Below are 19903 nucleotides of genomic sequence, written 5' to 3' on the forward strand. Positions count from 1 at the left end.
GGGATTTGAAGGTCCAACTGTCAGATTTTTTCTAATGCATTGCACTACCTACGTCTCCTGGTGTCATAATAGCAGTCGGCAGTCGTGCGATTGCAGGGTACAGCTGCCGATCTGAGGGGTTAATGGCAGGGATCGGAGCTAGCTCCGGTTCCTACAATTACAGGTGGATGTCAGCTGTAACATACAGCTGATTACCACCGCTGATGACACCGGCTCATCTCCTGAGCTGGCGCCATTTTGCCAGCGGCTACGGAAGCCTTTCAGGCCCTGCCTCCGGGCGGGGGCTGGAAGTTTTTTTGTGCTAGGCACACCGGGAGGCCAGTATTAGGCCTCCGGTTGCCATTGCAGCCACCGCCCCCCCCCCCCATCGATTTCATTGCTGGGATGTCGATGAGCTGGGGTGTCGATGGCGGGGATCGAAGCTAACTTCGGTCCCCGCCGTTATAGCAGGATGTCAGCTGTCAGATACAGCTGACATCCGGGGATTATGGCACCGACTCAGCTTCTGAGCCGGTGCCATGCATTTGTCGTAAGTATACAACATTTTGCGGGAAGAGCTGGCTTTCCATGTCACTTACTTACGACAAATGTCTGGAAGGGGTTAAAGAAAGCCTTTATAACCAAGCCTTAACTTTGGATAAAACATAAAAACAATCATCAACAACTAAAAATAACTTGAAATAAGTTGACTAAAAAAAATACTCTTCGGTTGACCCATAGATTACAGTAATGGAGATACTTCGTAATAAATCTGTACTGGAATTTAATGTACTGTAAAGTAGTTTTATTTAGATACACTGCAACAGAGTTTGTAAAATTCCTAGTCTTCTTCTTCAAGATTCAGTCGTGGGTGAATACTTCAAGGAATAATATGCCTTATCAACCAGAGAAATCCTAAAACATAAAAAAATGATTAACAATTGTAAGTAAATGCAATTAAATGACCTATGTATCTATTTAATGTGTGCAGTTTTATATTCTGCTTTAGGACAATTATTTGTACATGTACATAATGAATAAAGTACATATTGTGCTGAAACCGACTTACCGTACAATATACTCTGCTGTACATCGAATTGTCTCTTGCTTTTCCGCTCTGGATCACTGTCTTGTTGCAGCTAACCTTAAAGGGGAAATCCAGTCAAAATGATCTTCTGATATGTCAGAGACACGTAGTGACGCCTGCGATCTTGGACCACCACTGATTTCCAGTGTAAAAAAAGCATATATATAAACATATATATATATATCTCTATATATATATATATATATATATATATATATATATATATATATGTAGATAACGCCATACAGCCTCCCTGTAGATAACGCCATACAGCCCCCTCTGTAGATCACTCCATACAGCCCCCTCCACTCATTTCTACGGAGCTGACGACACTGACCCCGGAAGTCCGAGGTTTGTGATGGAGAACTTCAGGGGACTTTCGGTCCCCCGTTCTCCCTATCAATGCCAGCGATCACACATGTATCCCCTATCCTGTGGATAGGGGATACATGTCTTTTGTTTAATAGCAGAGTGGGGAGATACCTCCCTGCTCTGCCGTAGTGTTCAGTGGCGTCGCGCTGTAGCAGCTATAGTGGCTGCTAGCGGAGCCTCCGGCCATGGTGGGGGCCCGTGCCGGCGGGCGACACGGGCCGCCTAATGCTGCGGGCCCCGTAGCAGCCGCTACGGCTGCTACGGCGGTAGTTACGCCACTGTATATATTTATTTTGATATGATTAGATCCACGTTTAGAATGTGGAGTCAGCTTTCGAGTAACCAGAATCTCTGAGCAGTGCCAAAGGGTTTAAGCACTTTATAGGGGCCTTTCATTCTGGAAATCAGTAGTGGCCTGAGATCAGGCACATGTATCTATAACTTATCATAATACCATTGTAAATGAAATTCCTGTTTAAAGTGTAGCTCAACTTTTAAAAAATGTCAGAAGTTTTGATCTGTGGGAGTCTGAGCACTAAGACCCCCACCGATCTCTATGTTTGACTCGATTGTACACAATATTATCCTGAATAGCAAGGGATCGTACAGGTGTTTTTTGGTACTCACCAGCTAGGAGCTACATTTTTATATTCTGACACAGTTCTCATTCACAAGCAAATATACAGATTGTACATAAGTTACAATAGTGTACTTACTTTCCTTAGTACACCTTTAGGTTATTTAGTGAGATATAAAATTTATATTTTGGGGAAGGGGTATGTGTTATTGTGCATGCAATCACTTTTTTAACGGCACTTTGGAGGCTAGCCACCTAAAACCATTAGCTGTTGATAGGCAGTTGTGATATTTTGTCATATATTTTTTGCAGGTCATAGATTCCTACAAAACCTGTTTTGTGATATATTGAGCTGGTGAATTGAATGCAAATCTGTCAATGAATGCGGTCAAAACAACACATTTAAAATAAGTTGTTAAAGACAATGTTGAATAAGTGCTTAAAGAGGTCTTCCCACAACTGAATTATATGACATGTCATAAATGTCAGAAGGTTTGGTTATTGTTATCTAAAAAAAAAAAAAGCAGGCTCTGTTGCCCAGATTCAGTGGAGAGGTGGCCAAATGTGAAGTTCCTACTTAACCCCTTCCCCATGCTTGCATTCTGGGGCCTAATGACCATGCCATTTTTTATATTTTTCCATCGTCGCAATCCAAGAGCTATAACTTTTTTCTTTTTGCGTCGACATAGCTGTATAAGGTCTTGTTTTTTGTGGGACAAGTATTTTTTTTATATCACTATTTTGGGGTACATTTAATTTATTGATTAACTTTTATTAACTTTTTTTGGGGAGGGAGAGAAGAAAACCTGAAAGTTTTGCGACCTAAATCTACGCCGTTTACCGTGTGGTATAAATAACACAATAACTTTATTCAACGGGTTGTTGCGATTGCAAAGATACCAAATTTGTATAGATTTTGTATGTTTTACTACTTACACAGTAAAACCACTTTTTTTTCAAAATTATTTGTTTTTGTGTCTCCATATTTGAAGAGCCATAACTTTTTTATTGTTCCACCGATGCAGTTGTATGAGGGCTTTTTTTTTTGCGGGACAACTTGAAGCTTTTATTGGTACCATTTTAGAGTAGATGCGACTTTTTGGTTACTTTTTATCACATTTATTTTAAGTCAGGATTCACAGAAAACAGCAATTTTTCCATTATTTTTTACGGCGTTCACCGTGCGGGTTAAATAATGTAATAGCTTTATAGTCGGGGTCGTTATGGACGTGGCCGTACCAAATGTGTGTCATTTTTTTGCTTTATTGTGTTGTTTTTTTTAATAGTAAAGCATTTTGTAAGGTAAAAAAGTGGGTTTTTCATTTATTTTTTTTCACATTTTATTTATTAACTGTATTCAACTTTTTTTTTTACTTTTATACTAGTCCGACTAGGGGACTTTAATATGCGATCATCCGATTGCTTTTATAATACACTGTAATACTTTTGTATTGCAGTGTATTACTGCCTGTCCGTTTATAACCTTCCACTATTAACCCCTTAGTGACCACCAATACGCCTTTTTACGTTGGTCACTAAGGGGCCTTAGGCTAGGCTGACGCCTTTTCACGTTCGCCTAGTCTAAGTCCTGCACGGGTCTCCCGTGCAGGCTGGAGCCGGGGCTCTGCTGTCTGATGACAGCTGAGCTCCTGCTCCAACACCCGCGATCGAAGTTTACTTCGATCGCGGCCGTTTAACCCGTTAAATGCCGCCGTCAATAGCGACCACGGCATTTAACTTTGTTTACAGAGGGAGCGAGCTCCCTCTGTCACCCATCGGCGGCCCGCGAATACAATCGCGGGTCTCCGATGGGGTGTCATGGCAGCCGGGGGGCTTGATAAAAGCCCCCAGGTCTGCCCTGGACATATGCCTGTTCGGACGCGCCGGAGGCACGTCCTAACAGATTGCCTGTCAGATTTACACTGACAGGCAATAATGCTCTGGTATACGAAGTATACCAAAGCATTATAGCAGCGATCTGAAGATCGCACAGTAAAGTCCCCTAGTGGGACTAGTGAAATAAATAATAATAATGTGAAATAAAGATTAATAATAAAATTTACAGTAAAAAAATAAATAAAACCATTTTTTTCCATAAAAAGTGGTTTTATTTAGTAAAAGTGTAATAAAATAAATAAAAGTACACATATATGGTATCGCCGCGACCATAATGACTCCATTAATAAAGTTAATATGTAATTTAAACCGCAAGGTGAACACCGTAAAAAAAAACGCAAAAAACAATGGAGAGATTATTATTTTTTTCCATTGCCCCCCAAAAAAGTCATAATAAAAATGAATCAATAAGTCCCATGCACCCCAAAACAGTACCAATCAAAACTACGTCTCGTCCCGCAGAAAACAAGCCCAAAAAATCACTACATTGATGGAAAAATAAAAAAGTTACGGCTCTTGGAAAGCAACGATGCAAAAACAAATAATTTTAGTTCAAAAGTGTTTTTATTGTGCAAAAGTCGTAAAACATAAATAACCTCTACATATGTGGTATCGCCGTAATCGTACCGACCCATAGAATAAAGGTAACATGTTATTTACATCGCACAGTGAACGGCGTCAATTTAAAAACGCATAGAATAATGGCGGAATTTCAGTTTTTTTTTATAATCCCCCCAAAAAAAGTTAATAAAAGTTAATAAAAAAATTATATGTACCCAAAAATGGTGCTAGTAAAAAGTACAACTAATCCCGCAAAAAACAAGTCCTCATACAGCTCTTTGAATGCGACTATAGAAAAACGAATAAAATAGCTTGGTCATTAGGGCCTAAAATGGGCTGGTCACTAAGGGGTTAAACAGCACCTCTCTTCAACGCTATAATAGTACAGTATGAAGTTAACAGTTATTTATGAAAAAAACTTTTAATCTTTATACTTATATGTTTACTGCAAGAACAGTGATATGATCATAAAAGTTATCACAGTAAAATGATAAGTATGTTTTACGTATGGATATTTACGTTACTTACTGTGTAATTTGTTCCATAGTAACTGTTGACTTTCTCTGTATTTAAGTACAAGACCAAATTTATGACATAATGTTCCTCTGTTTCTTTCATCCAAATAAGTTCAGCATGAACCTTTCCCACATCATCTTTGTAGTTCAGGTCAAAGCTCTGCCCCATGAAGTCGTAAAGCGTTTCTGAGGATTTCATTTCACATAGCTGAACTGGAGCACTAAAACACCAATATGGAGTTTCCGATTCATCTGAAACGGTTACATCCATCATGAAGCAGTTCTATAAAATGAAAGAATTGTCTATTAGCAGATTAACCACTTGTAGACAGCTAACAGACTTTATAGATTGTAAAGAAAATTGGTTCTTGTATCAGTTAGATGTTAAGCAAATTTTATGTTTTTGCCTTTTCCTCATGTGGACAGCCACAACTTTTTTCTTCTTTTATGCAGTTAACTATGTTAACAGAATTGTACAGGTTGTTACAATTATAGGGATACCGAATATATGTTTTTTTTTTGTTCTTTTAAAAAAAAATTGACATATATTTTTCTCTGTATGCCCCTCAACTGTACATGGGGTAGAAAAAGTGTTGGTGGTACCTAGATGGAAATCTCATTTGCCCCATTATAATCCTGTCTAACATGTAAATATATATATATATATATATATATATAATCACAGAAGATTCAATTGGCACATACACCATTCACATGTAATTCAATGTGTAGCGTTATCCATGCAACAGCAAACTTTCCAGTCGATGATGGTTGTGCTCAGTGCTGCGTCATATCAAAGTGCAAAGAGGTCACATAGAGGAATAAATAAGAAGAAATATCAGCATGGCACTCACCAACTTCAGAGCATCTTCACTACTTTATTTCCTGGTGTATAAAACAAAACACATGGGTAATAAGGGCCATATATTTGGTATCCCTATAATTGTAACAACCTGTACAATTATGTTAAAGTTAATTAAAAAAGTTATGGCTGTGAAAATGAGGAAAAGGCAAAAACAATAAATATGCTTGACATCTAACTGCTCCATCTACAAGATAGCAACTTATTGGCTCAAACTGGCTCTTCAAGGTTCTTGAACTTGGAGGTCACATCTGTCTATGAGTACCATGGACCCTGGCAGTAGGTATAGGGGGTGAGTCCCTAGGAGGGATAAGATAAGGAAATCAAACAAGCTTCTCTTATATGCGTCATCATTTCTCCTATGATCCTTGAGAATATTAAAAGTTCAGCGAAAACCCCAAAAGGACTATGTGGAAGGTGAAACAGAATTTTTAAACATTGGCTTGCTTAGTTATCGCTGGTAACATTTTAGGTATCCATGGAGTATTGCTCCTGTGTGTTACATTGGATGTTTAGAATCTTCTTTGCGACCATTGTGTACCTACAGATACATGCTCCTGATATGTAAATCTGGTAATTCACCCCATTATGCAAGGGAGGTGACTCCATCCTCACAGCCCTAAAGCTGCATATGGTAAAGATTTGTTTCCCCTGCTCCTCCCATTAAGGGCTAGCAAAACCAATTGAACGAGGAAGAAAATTTATATTTTCTTATTATGTTTACTATTTTTATTTCTGTAGAAATGCAATTTACCTTTATGATTCCACTTAGTGTCAGAGTCTCCCACAAAAAATCAACATTACCCATAACAGGGGCGTGCTTTCTGTTGTTCAACAATCCTATGGCTGCCATTCGTAAATAGCCATTCTTTATATAGTCTGTAAAACAGTTAGAAATGTATAATATTCCATATGATAATAAACCCTAAAGACACCTTAACCTAAACAGACATAACCTTATGTTAAACAGATCACGCATATAGGAAACATCTACTGTAGATACAGTATATGGCAAATATACATAATTGATTGATCACTTGACCCCAATATACTGTATATTTTCTTGTATAGTGTAAGAATGCTTATTTTAGTTATTCCAGAACATCTTAAATACAGTGAAAAGGTAGGGACACCCCAGTAAATTTTTTTATTTTTTTTAACACATATGGAAACAAACAGTATATAAGGATAAAGGTGATGTCATGGAATTTAAAAAAAATGAACAAATTGTCTTAGCAATAATTTATTAAACAAAAATTCACAGATAAGGAAAAAAATTGTTACCTTGACACGTGCCGCATGTCATTTCAAATTCACAGTTGCTTCTCCCTGCCTTCTAGGCAACAGATTACAATCTATGAGTATTCACTCGAATATTAAAAGTGACAGTTTGTAGTCTGTAGTTAAAGGGGTTGTCCCAGAATCAACAATTATCATCTATCCACTGAATAGGCAATAATTGTCCGATTGCTGGGGCCCCACTGCTGCTACCCCCCCCCCCCAATCACGAGAAAGGAGGTTCCGAACCCCCAGATGATCCTTACTACACCCCCTGCAGTGAGTAGCAGCTTGAATGGAGGGGCGGTCGAGCATTCGCACGCCATTCCATTCAATGTCTATGGGACTGACAGAAAAATCCAAGTACTGTATGCGGCTATTTCTGTCATTCCCATAGACTTTGAATGGGGTGGCAGCGCACCTATTCGACCGCTGCTCCACTGAAGTCCTCCTCACTACGGTTGAGCAACGAGGAGGAACAGGGGGTTCGGGACTCCATTTTGGTGGGTGTTCCAGCAGTATCCTGTAGATAGGTGATAATTGTCGATTCTGGGAATACCCCTTCAAGGCTATGTTCACGGAGCATTTGGTGTGTACTTTCGACACATGAACTGGGAAATGCTCCCAAGTGCCCTCTTGACAACTGATTTTAATGTAGGTATCCCTATTTTTTATTATTTTAAAAGGAAAGTCTAGCCTGCCAGTATAAAGTTGCATAGGTCAGGGCTTTACATTCGGCGCATGAGTTTGGGGCTTTACATCTGGCACATAAAGTCATGAGATTTTCCTGATGAATGCGTCAAACATAAAAGGGCATTGGATCTGTCATCATACTATGATGCTCTATTTAAGGGCAGCATAGTATGCGGACAGGCACTATTAGCCCACACAGCTGGAAAGAAAATAATGCTGTTTGGCTAATAGAGCCAAGAAAGAATACAGTGGACTCATAGTTATGAGTCCACTGTATTCATGAGGGAAACGCTTAACACTGCCTCTCTCACCAGTGACTGTTGGCCACCAGGTATCTGCATTTATTTTTTAAATGAATACATTTTTATTGAGATTTTCCACATTTTTCCAACAGTACATAACAAGACTTTGGTCCTAGGAACACAGATGAAAAGCAATACACAAAGTACATGTGATAGCAACATAAAAAACACACGCAATACATACACAAACATATATCAACAATGCTGTGCCCTTGATATCAAATATAAAATAAATAAGCATGTCATTAGAAATAATATTTTGAGTCTATCCAAAGCTTCCAAGAACATAAATTCCTATTAAGAACGGAGGAGTTTTGCAATAAAAGAGTTCCATGATGACAATTAACATTCACCCTACCAATTACTTCTGACAAGGAAGGAGAGATGGGAGACTTCCAGGACTTGGCTATGGCCATTCTAGTGGCTATGAAAATTTGATGTACCAATACTCGAAAGATAAAAGGAATATCTTCCAGCCCTATATCAGATATGGCCAATTCCGGATTACGTGGAATAGATACACTAGTTAGGTCTAATATTAAATTAAAAACTTCTGTCCACAGAACTCTAACTGTGGAACACGACCACCACATGTGTAGGGTGGATCCAAGAGAACCACATCCCCTCTAGCAAAAGTTAAAACTGCCAGTAAAGAAATTAGCGAATCTAGTCAAATACCATCGAAGGTGAATTTTCCGTGTGAGCTCTATTTAATTAATACATTTAGAGTGTCGAAGAATCCAACTAGAGGCTTTCAGCCATTGATCAATAGAAAACGTAGCTCCCATCTCTCGTTCCCACCTCAAAATATGAGCAGACTTTCCCGAGGTATTTTTGTTCAAGAGAAGATCATAACTGCAGAAAAGTCACCTACAGTACCCCTGCCACTGAAATAAAAACTTATGAAAGGACGAGAGAATAGTGGGTTTTGCAGGGAAAGTTATCGATTGAAGTAAATGTCTAAGCTGGAGATATTTGTAAAACGAGCTACGGGGAATGCCATACACCTGTACTAAATTTTCAAAAGACTGCATGTTCCCATTGTCATACAAATCAGAAAGGACTGTTATGCCTGCCGTCTCCCAAGTTAACAAAGCTATATGCAGTACAAAAGATTGAAAAGCTTGTATCGGTATGTGGTCATATGATAGTTGAACCCATCTATATTTACAGACATATAGCTTCCAAATATTCAAGGAATCAGAAGTGGTTTGCATTGTCACTATAGGTAACCTTGCTCCCACATAAGTCGCAGCCATAAGGATTTTTAAGGAAGAGTGAGGGAACATATGAGACCATAAAGAAGTTCATGGAGAGTTCCATAAACGAGCAAAGTTGATCCAGAATGGCAGGTATCTTGTATGCAACCACATGTGGAACTCACAATCCTCCCGCCCTGACCTTACGAAATAATAAGTTTTTAGCTACTCTCGCTCTTTTGTTGTTCCAAATAAAATTGAGAAATAATCTCTGAATTTGTGAGGCAATAGAAGTAGGGACAAGAAAAGGAATAGTTTTACAAAAGTACAAGTATCTGGGAAGCAATAACATTTTAATGAAATTAATTTGAGCAATCCAGCTGAAAAGTATTTCGTTTCTCACATTCTGACCTCATACCCACAAGAAGGTCCGAATAATTGCCATGTAATATTTGAGATACTGAAGAATAGAGTTTTATCCCTAAGTATGGAAGTCCTGATGTGGCCCCAGCCATGTGAAATGCAGACCAGATTCTTTTCGGCGGAGGCTCAATATGCATTGGTAACATCATTGATTTAGAAATATTCAACTTATAATAGGATACCACCGAAAACATAGAAACGATAAGTAGTAACTCATTCAAAGACGAAAGGGGAGAAGTGCAGGTTAAGATAACATAATCTGCATATAAGCCTATTGTAAAGGATCTGCCAGACACAGCTTCTGTGTCAACACCCATAGGTAATCAGTCTGCACCTGCATCTATGTCTGTGAGACTGACTCCATCTTCCACCACTCAGGATGGCAGGCTTAGGAGTGGGAGAGCCTATCACAGCCTGGCCAGACGGAGCTAGCTCCCGCTCACTGTTTATTTATACCTGCCTTTCCTGTTCCTCCTTTGCTTGTGATTCTTCTCTGCTGGTTTTCTGGCCCTGCTGCAGCTTCTTGAACTACTACCCTCTGCTTGTATTTGACCTTGGCTTTACTGACCACTCTTCTGCTCTGCGTTTTTGTACCTCGCTCATCTCCTGGTTTGACTCGGCTCGTTCACCTCGCTTGTTGCTCACTGTGTTCCCGTGGGCAACATCCCCATTTCCCCGGCTTCTTTGTACCCTTGTCTGTTTGTCTGTCGTGCACCTATTGAGTGTAAGGACCATCGCCCAATTGTACCCCGTCGCCTAGGGCGGGTCGTTGCAAGTAGGCAGGGACTGAGTGGGAGGTAGATTAGGGCTCACTTGTCTGTTTCCCTACCCCGACATTACATAATCACAAGCCCATATACCTAGTCTACCCCGGTCCCTGACACTACTATGGACCCCCTTGAGACCCTGGCTCAGCAAATGCAGGGCCTCTCCCTACAGGTCCAGGCCCTGGCTCAGAGGGACAACCAGCCTGATGCTACCCTGGTAGTGCCCCTCACCTCACCTCTTGAACCCCACCTCAAGTTGCCTGACCGGTTCTCAGGGGACCGGAAGACTTTTTTCTCCTTTCGGGAGAGTTGTAGGCTCTATTTTCTGAGAGCCAGAGGGTGGGTATAATTATGTCCCGGCTCCAGGACTGGCCCCAAGAATGGGCCTTCTCCTTGGCTCCTGACGCCCCTGAACTTTCCTCCGTTGATATTTTCTTTTCTACTCTCGGGCTCATTTATGACGAGACTGACAAGACTGCCTTTGCCGAGAGTCAGCTGGTGACCTTACGTCAGGGTGGGAGACCTGTTGAGGAGTATTGTTCTGACTTTAGGAAGTGGTGTGTAGCTTCTCGGTGGAATGACCCTGCCTTAAGGTGCCAGTTTAGATTGGGTCTGTCGAACGCCCTGAAAGACCTGCTAGTTAGCTATCCCTCTTCTGACTCCCTAGATCAGGTTATGTCTTTAGCGGTATGACTTGACCGACGTCTCAGGGAACGACGACTTGAACGTGTTTGTGTTTTCTCCTCTGACTCCCTCATGATGCCTCCTGAGGTTCCGTTGTTTCGTTCTTCCACGGAAGACTCGGAGGTACCTATGCAACTCGGGGCCTCCGTGTCCCCCCAACAACGTAGAGAGTTCCGCAGGAAGAATGGTCTCTGCTTCTACTGTGGGGATGACAAGCATCAAGTGAACAAATGTCCTAGGCGTAAGAATAAGCAGTCGGAGGAACTTCCGTGCCTAAGTGACCATCGGGGAGGTCACTTGGGCGCACAGGTATTTCCCGTAAATATGAAACGTATTAAAATCTTGCTTCCCTTTTAGGTCTCTTTTGGTGGTAGGTCTGCTACCGGCAGTGCCTTCGTGGATTCAGGGTCTTCTGCTAATATTATGTCTGTGGAATTTGCTATGTCTCTAGCTATGCCATTGATTGATTTGCCTAAACCTGTCCCGGTAGTGGGTATCGACTCCACTCCTCTTGCTAATGGTTATTTTACACAGCATACCCCTGTTTTTGAACTCCTTGTTGGCTCCATGCATTTGGAGCAGTGCTCTGTACTGGTGATGCAGGGATTATCGTCCGATTTGGTTTTAGGCCTTCCCTGGTTGCAGTTGCATAATCCCACGTTTAACTGGAATACTGGGGATTTTACCAAATGGGGTAATGAATGCATGACGTCATGTTTTTCTGTTAATTCTATTTCTCTCCCTGAGGAGGTGAACACTCTACCTGAGTTTGTTCAGGACTTCGCTGATGAGAGTATATCCAGGAATGCCTGGCCAAGGGTTACATTCGCCCCTCTACTTTTCCGGTAGGTGCTGGCTTCTTCTTCGTAGGGAAGAAGGATGGTGGTCTTAGGCCATGCATTGACTACCGAAACTTGAATAAGGTCACTGTAAGGAACCAGTATCCCCTTCCTTTGATTCCTGATCTCTTCAATCAGGTTCAGCGGGCCCAATGGTTCTTGAAGTTTGATCTACGGGGGGCTTATAACCTTATCCGCATCAAAGAGGGGGATGAGTGGAAGACTGCGTTTAACACGCCCGAAGGTCATTTCGAATACCTCGTCATGCCCTTTGGGTTGTGTAATGCTCCCGCGGTCTTCCAGAATTTCATAAATGAGATTTTAAGAGACTACCTGGGGGTATTTCTTGTAGTGTACCTTGATGACATACTTGTGTTTTCCGAGGACTGGTCCTCCCACATTGAGCATGTCAGGAAGGTGCTCCAGGCCCTTTGGGAAAACAAACTGTTTGCCAAGACCGAAAAATGTGTGTTTGGGGTGCAGGAGATACCATTTTTGGGTCAAATCCTCACTCCTCATGAATTCCGCATGGACCCCGCCAAGGTCCAGGCTGTGGCGGAATGGGTCCAACTTGCGTCCCTGAAGGCGTTACAGTGCTTCCTGGGGTTCGCTAATTATTACAGGAGATTTATTGCTAACTTCTCGGTCATCGCTAAGCCTCTTACGGATCTCACTCGCAAAGGTGCTGATCTCCTCCACTGGCCTCATGAGGCTCTCCAGGCTTTTGAGGTCCTTAAGAAGTGCTTTATCTCGGCCCCTGTGCTGGTTCAGCCCAACCAAATGGAGCCATTTATCTTGGAGGTTGACGCGTCCGAGGTAAGAGTGGGGGCTGTCTTGTCCCAGGGTACCAGGTCCCTCACCCATCTCCGTCCCTGTGCCTACTTCTCCAGGAAGTTTTCGCCCACTGAGAGTAACTATGATATTGGCAACCGCAAACTCTTAGCCATTAAATGGGCATTTGAAGGGTGGCGCCACTTCCTGGAGGGGGCTAGGCACCAGGTAACGGTCCTTACCGACCACAAGAATCTGGTTTTCCTAGAATCTGCTCGGAGGCTAAACCCGAGACAAGCTCGATGGGCGTTATTTTTACCAGATTCAACTTTTTGGTCACCTATAGGGCTGGGTCTAAAAATATTAAGGCTGATGCACTGTCGCGTTGCTTCATGGCCAGCCCTCCTTCGGAGGAAGATCCTGCTTGTGTTTTGCCTCCAGGTATAATAATTTCCTCTATTGATTCTGATTTAGTCTCTGAAATTGCGGCTGATCAAGGTTCAGCTCCCGGGAACCTTCCTGAGAACAAGCTGTTTGTTCCCCTACAATTCCGGCTAAGGGTACTTAGGGAAAATCATGACTCCGCACTATCTGGTCATCCAGGCATCCTGGGTACCAAGCACCTCATTGCCAGAAACTATTGGTGGCCTGGGTTGCCTAAAGACGTTAAGGCCTACGTCGCCGCTTGTGAAGTTTGTGCTAGGTCCAAGACTCCCAGGTCCCGACCAGCGGGCTTACTATGTTCTTTGCCCATTCCCCAGAGACCTTGGACCCATATCTTCATGGATTTTATCACCGATTTGCCTCCATCTCAAGGCAAGTCGGTGGTGTGGGTTGTAGTAGACCGCTTCAGTAAAATGTGCCACTTTGTGCCCCTCAAGAAACTACCCAATGCTAAGACGTTAGCTACCTTGTTTGTCAAACACATCCTACGTCTCCATGGGGTCCCTGTAAATATTGTTTCTGACAGAGGGGTACAATTTGTTTAATTGTTTTGGAGGGCCTTCTGTAAAAAGTTGGAGATTGATCTGTCCTTCTCCTCTGCCTTCCATCCTGAAACTAATGGCCAAACTGAGAGGACTAATCAGTCTCTAGAACAATATTTAAGGTGTTTTATCTCTGACTGTCAATATGATTGGGTCTCATTCATTCCCCTCGCCGAATTTTCCCTTATGAAACCGGGTCAGTAACTCGTCAGGGGTCTCCCCCTTTTTCTGTAATTTTGGGTTTAATCCACGGTTCTCCTCCGTTTCACCTGGTAGTTCCAACAATCCCAAGGTAGAGGTCATTCATCGGGAACTGTGCAGTCTGGGCCCAGGTTCAGAAGAACCTAGAGGCGTCCCAGAGCATACAAAAGACTCAGGCAGAGAGAAGACGTTCTGCTAACCCCTTGTTTGTGGTCGGGGATCTGGTGTGGCTATCGTCAAAAAATTTGCGCCTTAAAGTCCCGTCCAAGAAGTTTGCTCCCCGGTTTATAGGGGCGTACAAGGTCATTAAAGTCCTCAACCCTGTCTCCTTCCGACTGGAGTTGCCCCTGTCTTTTCGAGTACACGACGTGTTTCATGCCTCCCTCCTTAAACGCTGCTCCCCGTCCTTGGCTCCCTCGAGGAAACCTCCGGTCCCTGTTCTCACCCTTGTGGGGGTAGAATTCGAGGTGGCCAAGATTGTGGACAGCAGAGTGGTCCAAGGCTCAATAAACCAGGTCCACCTAGAAAGGGTCTGGTGGCCCCTCATAAAAGGGGGGGTACTGTAAAGGATCTGCCAGACACAGCTTCTGTGTCAACGCCCATAGGTAATCAGTCTGCACCTGCTTCTATGTCTGTGAGACTGACTCCATCTTCCACCACTCAGGATGGCAGGCTTAGGAGTGGGAGAGCCTATCACAGCCTGGCCAGACGGAGCTAGCTCCCGCCCTCTGTCTATTTATACCTGCCTTTCCTGTTCCTCCTTTGCTTGTGATTCTTCTCTGCTGGTTTCCTGGCCCTGCTGCAGCTTCTTGAACTACTACCCTCTGCTTGTATTTGACCTTGGCTTTACTGACCACTCTTCTGCTCTGCGTTTTTGTACCTCGCTCATCTCCTGGTTTGACTCGGCTCGTTCACCTCGCTTGTTGCTCACGGTGTTCCCGTGGGCAACATCCCCATTTCCCCGGATTCTTTGTACCCTTGTCTGTTTGTCTATCGTGCACCTATTGAGTGTAGGGACCGTCGCCCAGTTGTACCCCGTCGCCTAGGTCGGGTCGTTGCAAGTAGGCAGGGACTGAGTAGCGGGTAGATTAGGGCTCAATTACACCTATTTTATGTTCTGTCGTTCCTACCTAAATACCTGAAATGTTATTGGAACTACGGATCATTTCCGCAAATGGTTCCATACATAAAGTAAATATTAATGGAGATAAAGGGCAACCCTGTCTAGTGCCATTGGTAATAGAAATAGATCTAGACAAATTCCAGAAGAAAGGACCCCAGCCGACTGAGAAGAATAAAGTGAGAGAATGGCCGTCTTTATAAAGGAATGAAAACCAAATTTATCAAAAGTACCCTCCAAATATTGCCAATTAACCCTGTCAAATGCCTTTTCGGCATCCAGGGAAATTAAAAGAGATGCATTCGTAGATTCGTAGATTCTCTGGCTATCTGGATAAATTCTATGAGTACCATCACTTGCTTGGCCACCTTTGAAAACCCTGCTTGGTCTGGCGCTATTAATGAAGGCAAACAGTCATTCAGTCTAGTCTATAAAAGTTTAGCATATCATTTTATGTCACAGTTTAAAAGGAATATCGGGTGGAAATTGGCTGGGGAATCTGAGGTTTTTCCCGGTTTAGGAAGTGTGACAATGGTGGCTTGTAACATTTCCGGAGGAGGGGTTGGATTAGACGCAATTCCCATAAACGTACTTTGCAGATTCTGGGAAAGTTCTGTAATACTCATTTGGTAGACCATCAGGCCCAGGAGATTTATTTAGTTTAGACCGAAGGGTATGTTCACACGGCTTAGCAAAATACGTCTGAAAAGACGGAGCTGTTTTCAGGCGAAAACAGCTCCTAATTTTCAGACGTTTTTTGTAGCAACCCGCGATTTTCGTGGAGTATTTTACGGACATTATTGGAGCTGTTTTTCAATAGAGTCAATGAAAAACGGCTCCATAAACATCCAAGAAGTGACATGCACTTCTTTTTCGCGGGCGTCTTTTTACGCGCCGAATATTAACAGTGATGCGTAAAATAGCATCTCGTGGGAGTAGAACACCGTAAAACCCATTGAAAGCAATGGGAAGATTTTTGTAGGCGTAATGAAGCCATTTTTTCAGGCGTAAATTGAGGCGTAAAATGCCCGAATTATGTCTGAAAACAGTGCGTATGAACATACCCTCAGAATCAATAGTCTTATTTCCTCAGCAGAAATAGGGGCATTTAATTGACTGAGTTGTAAATCGGATAAAACCGGGAGATTCACCTGATTCAAAAAGGAGTTAACAGTGGTTTTAGACACTTCAGGAAGCGGTTTATCCTCTTTAAGATTATATATGGAGCTATAATAGTTCGCAAATGCTTCAGTAATCTCCTGAGGATCATATACGCTCGATCCCTCCGATGTTTTTAACCAGGAAATTGTGGACTTTGCTATATGTTGTTATACGCTTTTAGCAAGTATTTTACTTGGTCTATTCCCCTGGACGTAAAAGTTCCATTTTAGTTTTTCTCGTATAAAAAAAAATGATCTTTACGCAATTTATCCCAATAACTCCGTAATTCTTTTCTCAGAGACGATGAAGGATTTAGTTTTATTTGAAACTCCAAGGATTGTATACTTCCAAAAAGAGAATCAAACTCTTTGTTTCTGTCCCTTTTAGCTCTAGCGGCTGCTTGGATAAACAAACCTCGAACAAAAGCTTTGTGCGTACACCAAAGGAGTTCAGGGGAAGAGGCCGTAGGGGCATTAATCTCAAAAAGTTCCTTTAAAGCCTGTCCTTTGGATGCCTGGAGTGTTGGGGAATTTAAAAGGAAAGTATTTAATCTCCAAGAGGAGTTACGAGGGGCAGTGTATTGATCAAATAGCGTAAGTTCAATTGGTGCATGATCCAACCAGGTTATTAAACCTATTCTCGAGGAAAACTAATTTAGTAAAATCTCCCTATTAACAAAAAAGAAGTAAATCCTAGAATACATCTTATGTGAAGAAGAATAAAACGTATTATCCTTTTTGAATGCATATTGGTTTCACCATATGTCATGTAACTCTTCCTCCATGACCAAAGAAATCAATTCAGGAGACATTCTAGCACCTCCAACAGAACGGTCCATATCCTTATTTACCACAACATTAAATTCCCCACATAGGATTAAACCCCCTTTTTGAAAAGATTTAGCTTTCAACAGTACTTTTTTAATAAAAGGAATTTGTCTAGTATTAGGGGCATATAAAGAAGCTATGGTGTATATGAGGTTATCTAGTTTGCAAACTAAAATTATATATCTACCCTGAGGATCAGTATAAGAAGTAAGACATTTTAAAGCAATAGTTTCTTTTACAGCAATAATTACACCAGCCTTTTTTACATCTTTGAACGCATAATAGACATGAGGGAACTTCTTATGTGTAAATAAATTACAATCTCGTGAGGATAAATGCGACTCCTAAACAAAAAATATCACAGGTAGACTTGAAAGCTTCCTTCCAAAGCAGGAATCTCTTGAAAGGAGAGTTCAAGCCACGAGCATTAATGGAAAGTAGTTTGAGACCCATTATGACATAAGGAGAAATTAATTAAAAAGGGTGGGAAAACAAAATAGAACCAGAATAGTACAAAAAAAAAAAAAACAACAAATGGATACAAATAGGCAATATAGCAAAGTTACAAAGGAACTTCCCTTTCAGGGAAAAGGGTGCAGAGACAAAAGTTCGGCTATTCAGTTAGCTTAAGGCTACAAGAACGTCAGAAAGGAGGAGTAGCGTCCAGATGAGAATTGGAAAGCCTTGACGAATAACTTGCACAGTTGAGGCACCGTCATTAGTCAGCTAGTCTCCTTTTGGGTCTACTAACTTTATCAGACCACAAAGGTGTAACAAACTCCGGCCGGGCAGTGTTCCTGAGATGAGGACTCTGAGGAGGGGATGATAAAAGACCCCAGAAGATCTTTCACAGATTGTGGCAATAGGCATACGTGTTGACTGCCGGTTTTAGTAATTATGAGCTTTACTGGAAAACCCCACTTATATAAAATGCCTTTATCCCGTAGAATTTTTGTCATCGATGCAAATTCCTTGCGTCTCAGCATGGTCGCTACTGAAAGATCTGGATATAAAGCAATATCTTTAAATCGGTCCGGTAAATCGGAGGATGTTTTCAATCCTCTCAGAAATTCGTCTTCCACATGAAAGAAATGGAGCAAGCGTATCTCTAGGAAGATGCGCAGCAATATGTTTAGGCTTAGGGATTCGGTTAAGGTAAAGTCTATAGGTAAAGTCTGTTCTGGAATGGCCACATCCTCAAGGCTTGAGGGCCATACAGCGCTTTTTGGGATTCGCTAATTTTTACAGGCAGTTTATTCCAAACTTCTCCTTACTGACTTCTCCCATCTCTAACCTCACTAAGATGGATCTCAGAATCGCATGGATTGATAAAAGCATTCCAAAGTTATTACCACATAAAGTGAGATTTGTCAGATTTTAAAAATAAGGCTGTCAGGAAGGTCAAAAGTGGCCGCAGAGGGAAGGGGTTTTTCAGAAGTTTTTTCGGGCGTTTACGGCCCAAAAAACGGCTGAAAATAAGCCGTGTGAACATACCCTTGGAGGTCCTTTAAGGTTTGGGAATGGTGCAGCTCATGGAACTGTTGAAGGATACTGAAAACATTCATTCAAATGGCTAGATCAATTATTTTCTTTAATAAAACATGTGATTAGCAACACGTTATTTGTAACTACAATCTTTTGAGGCCTACAGGTATGGCTTATTAATACCAAGCAATGATCAGAAAAATAAAGTAAGCAATATGTTTATCTTTGTGGCATGTAAGAAGTTTATTACTACTGTGCATCTATATGCAGAGGAAAAAATCTGAAGAATGTATGTGATTTATAAGACATCTTTCTACAAGGTTGTTCAAACACAAAAAAAAATCTCTTATTTAAGATTTGGACAGGCAGCTGCTATACCTGTAAAGAAATGTCCACAATGTGGAAATATTTAATTATGTCCTTTATGGCCCCCAGCCAAAATTACTATAGCGGCAGCAATGCCCTGACCATCTGTTATTAACACTTAATTAATATCAGGTTCAACACAATATTCCCTGCACAATGCAATTTAAACAAGATCTGGTTTTGTTGCATAGAGCACTTAACTTTGTTTGACCTATGAAAGGTAATACAGTAAAAATTAAAAAAAATTAAACAAACAACTTTATAAAAATATTATGGCAAATGTAATTACAAATATGTATAAGGCTCAAAAAACAGAGATGAATAACAACTAAAAAAAAGTTACAAATCTCCAAAAATTCTTATACTGTAGTTATATATTTAACATATTTTACTGGCTGCTAATAATAAGGTAAATCTCTGCACATTATAAGGTAATGGCAGTGTTTTCCCAATTACAGAACATGTAACAGTACAATGCCCTTAAGGTTCTTTTACACGGCCGGATTACTGGTCGGTAAAACAAGCGCCGATCAGCGCTTAATTCGATCCATTTACAAGGGCGCAACGGTCAGAATGTCTGTGTACGAACGATCGTTAATATCATATTAACGATCGTTCGTTAATCCACATACATTTGCATCATGTTGGCAGTACATCTCCCCGTTGACACAGTGAGATTTGCTGCCGACTTTTGACCATTTTTCAAAAGCCCATGACGTATTTGTTTAATGGATGCCTGTGACGGATGTCATACAGTGGCATTTATCACCCATAGGCTACAATGTTAAAAAAGGTATACGTTTAACATACATGTTTTCTTTACTGGACTCTGAAGGATGGAATACTACACTACTCCATACCATTTTCTTTGCGGTATACTAATGTATACTGGCCAGACGGAGGCTGAAAGGACAATCTTCTAGCCTCCATCTGCCAATGGAGCCCTATGCAC

General features: G+C 41.5%; 1 protein-coding gene across 3 annotated transcripts in view; it reads right to left on the reverse strand.

Moving 5' to 3' along the window:
- Positions 1–762: 762 nt before the first annotated feature.
- Positions 763–19903, reverse strand: part of FBXO15 (F-box protein 15) — a 211222-nt gene continuing 192081 nt past the window's right edge. For all 3 annotated transcript variants that reach the window (XM_075826480.1, XM_075826478.1, XM_075826479.1), the window contains 3 exons: positions 6604–6728; positions 5001–5270; positions 763–894 (listed from right to left, as the gene is read on the reverse strand). In XM_075826480.1, the coding sequence (XP_075682595.1) occupies positions 880–894; positions 5001–5270; positions 6604–6728 (410 nt within the window). In that variant the 3' untranslated portion in view covers positions 763–879. The remainder of the gene's footprint in view (positions 895–5000; positions 5271–6603; positions 6729–19903) is intronic.

The sequence above is a fragment of the Rhinoderma darwinii genome, chromosome 5, assembly GCF_050947455.1.
Source record: "Rhinoderma darwinii isolate aRhiDar2 chromosome 5, aRhiDar2.hap1, whole genome shotgun sequence".
Lineage (NCBI taxonomy): Eukaryota > Metazoa > Chordata > Amphibia > Anura > Rhinodermatidae > Rhinoderma > Rhinoderma darwinii.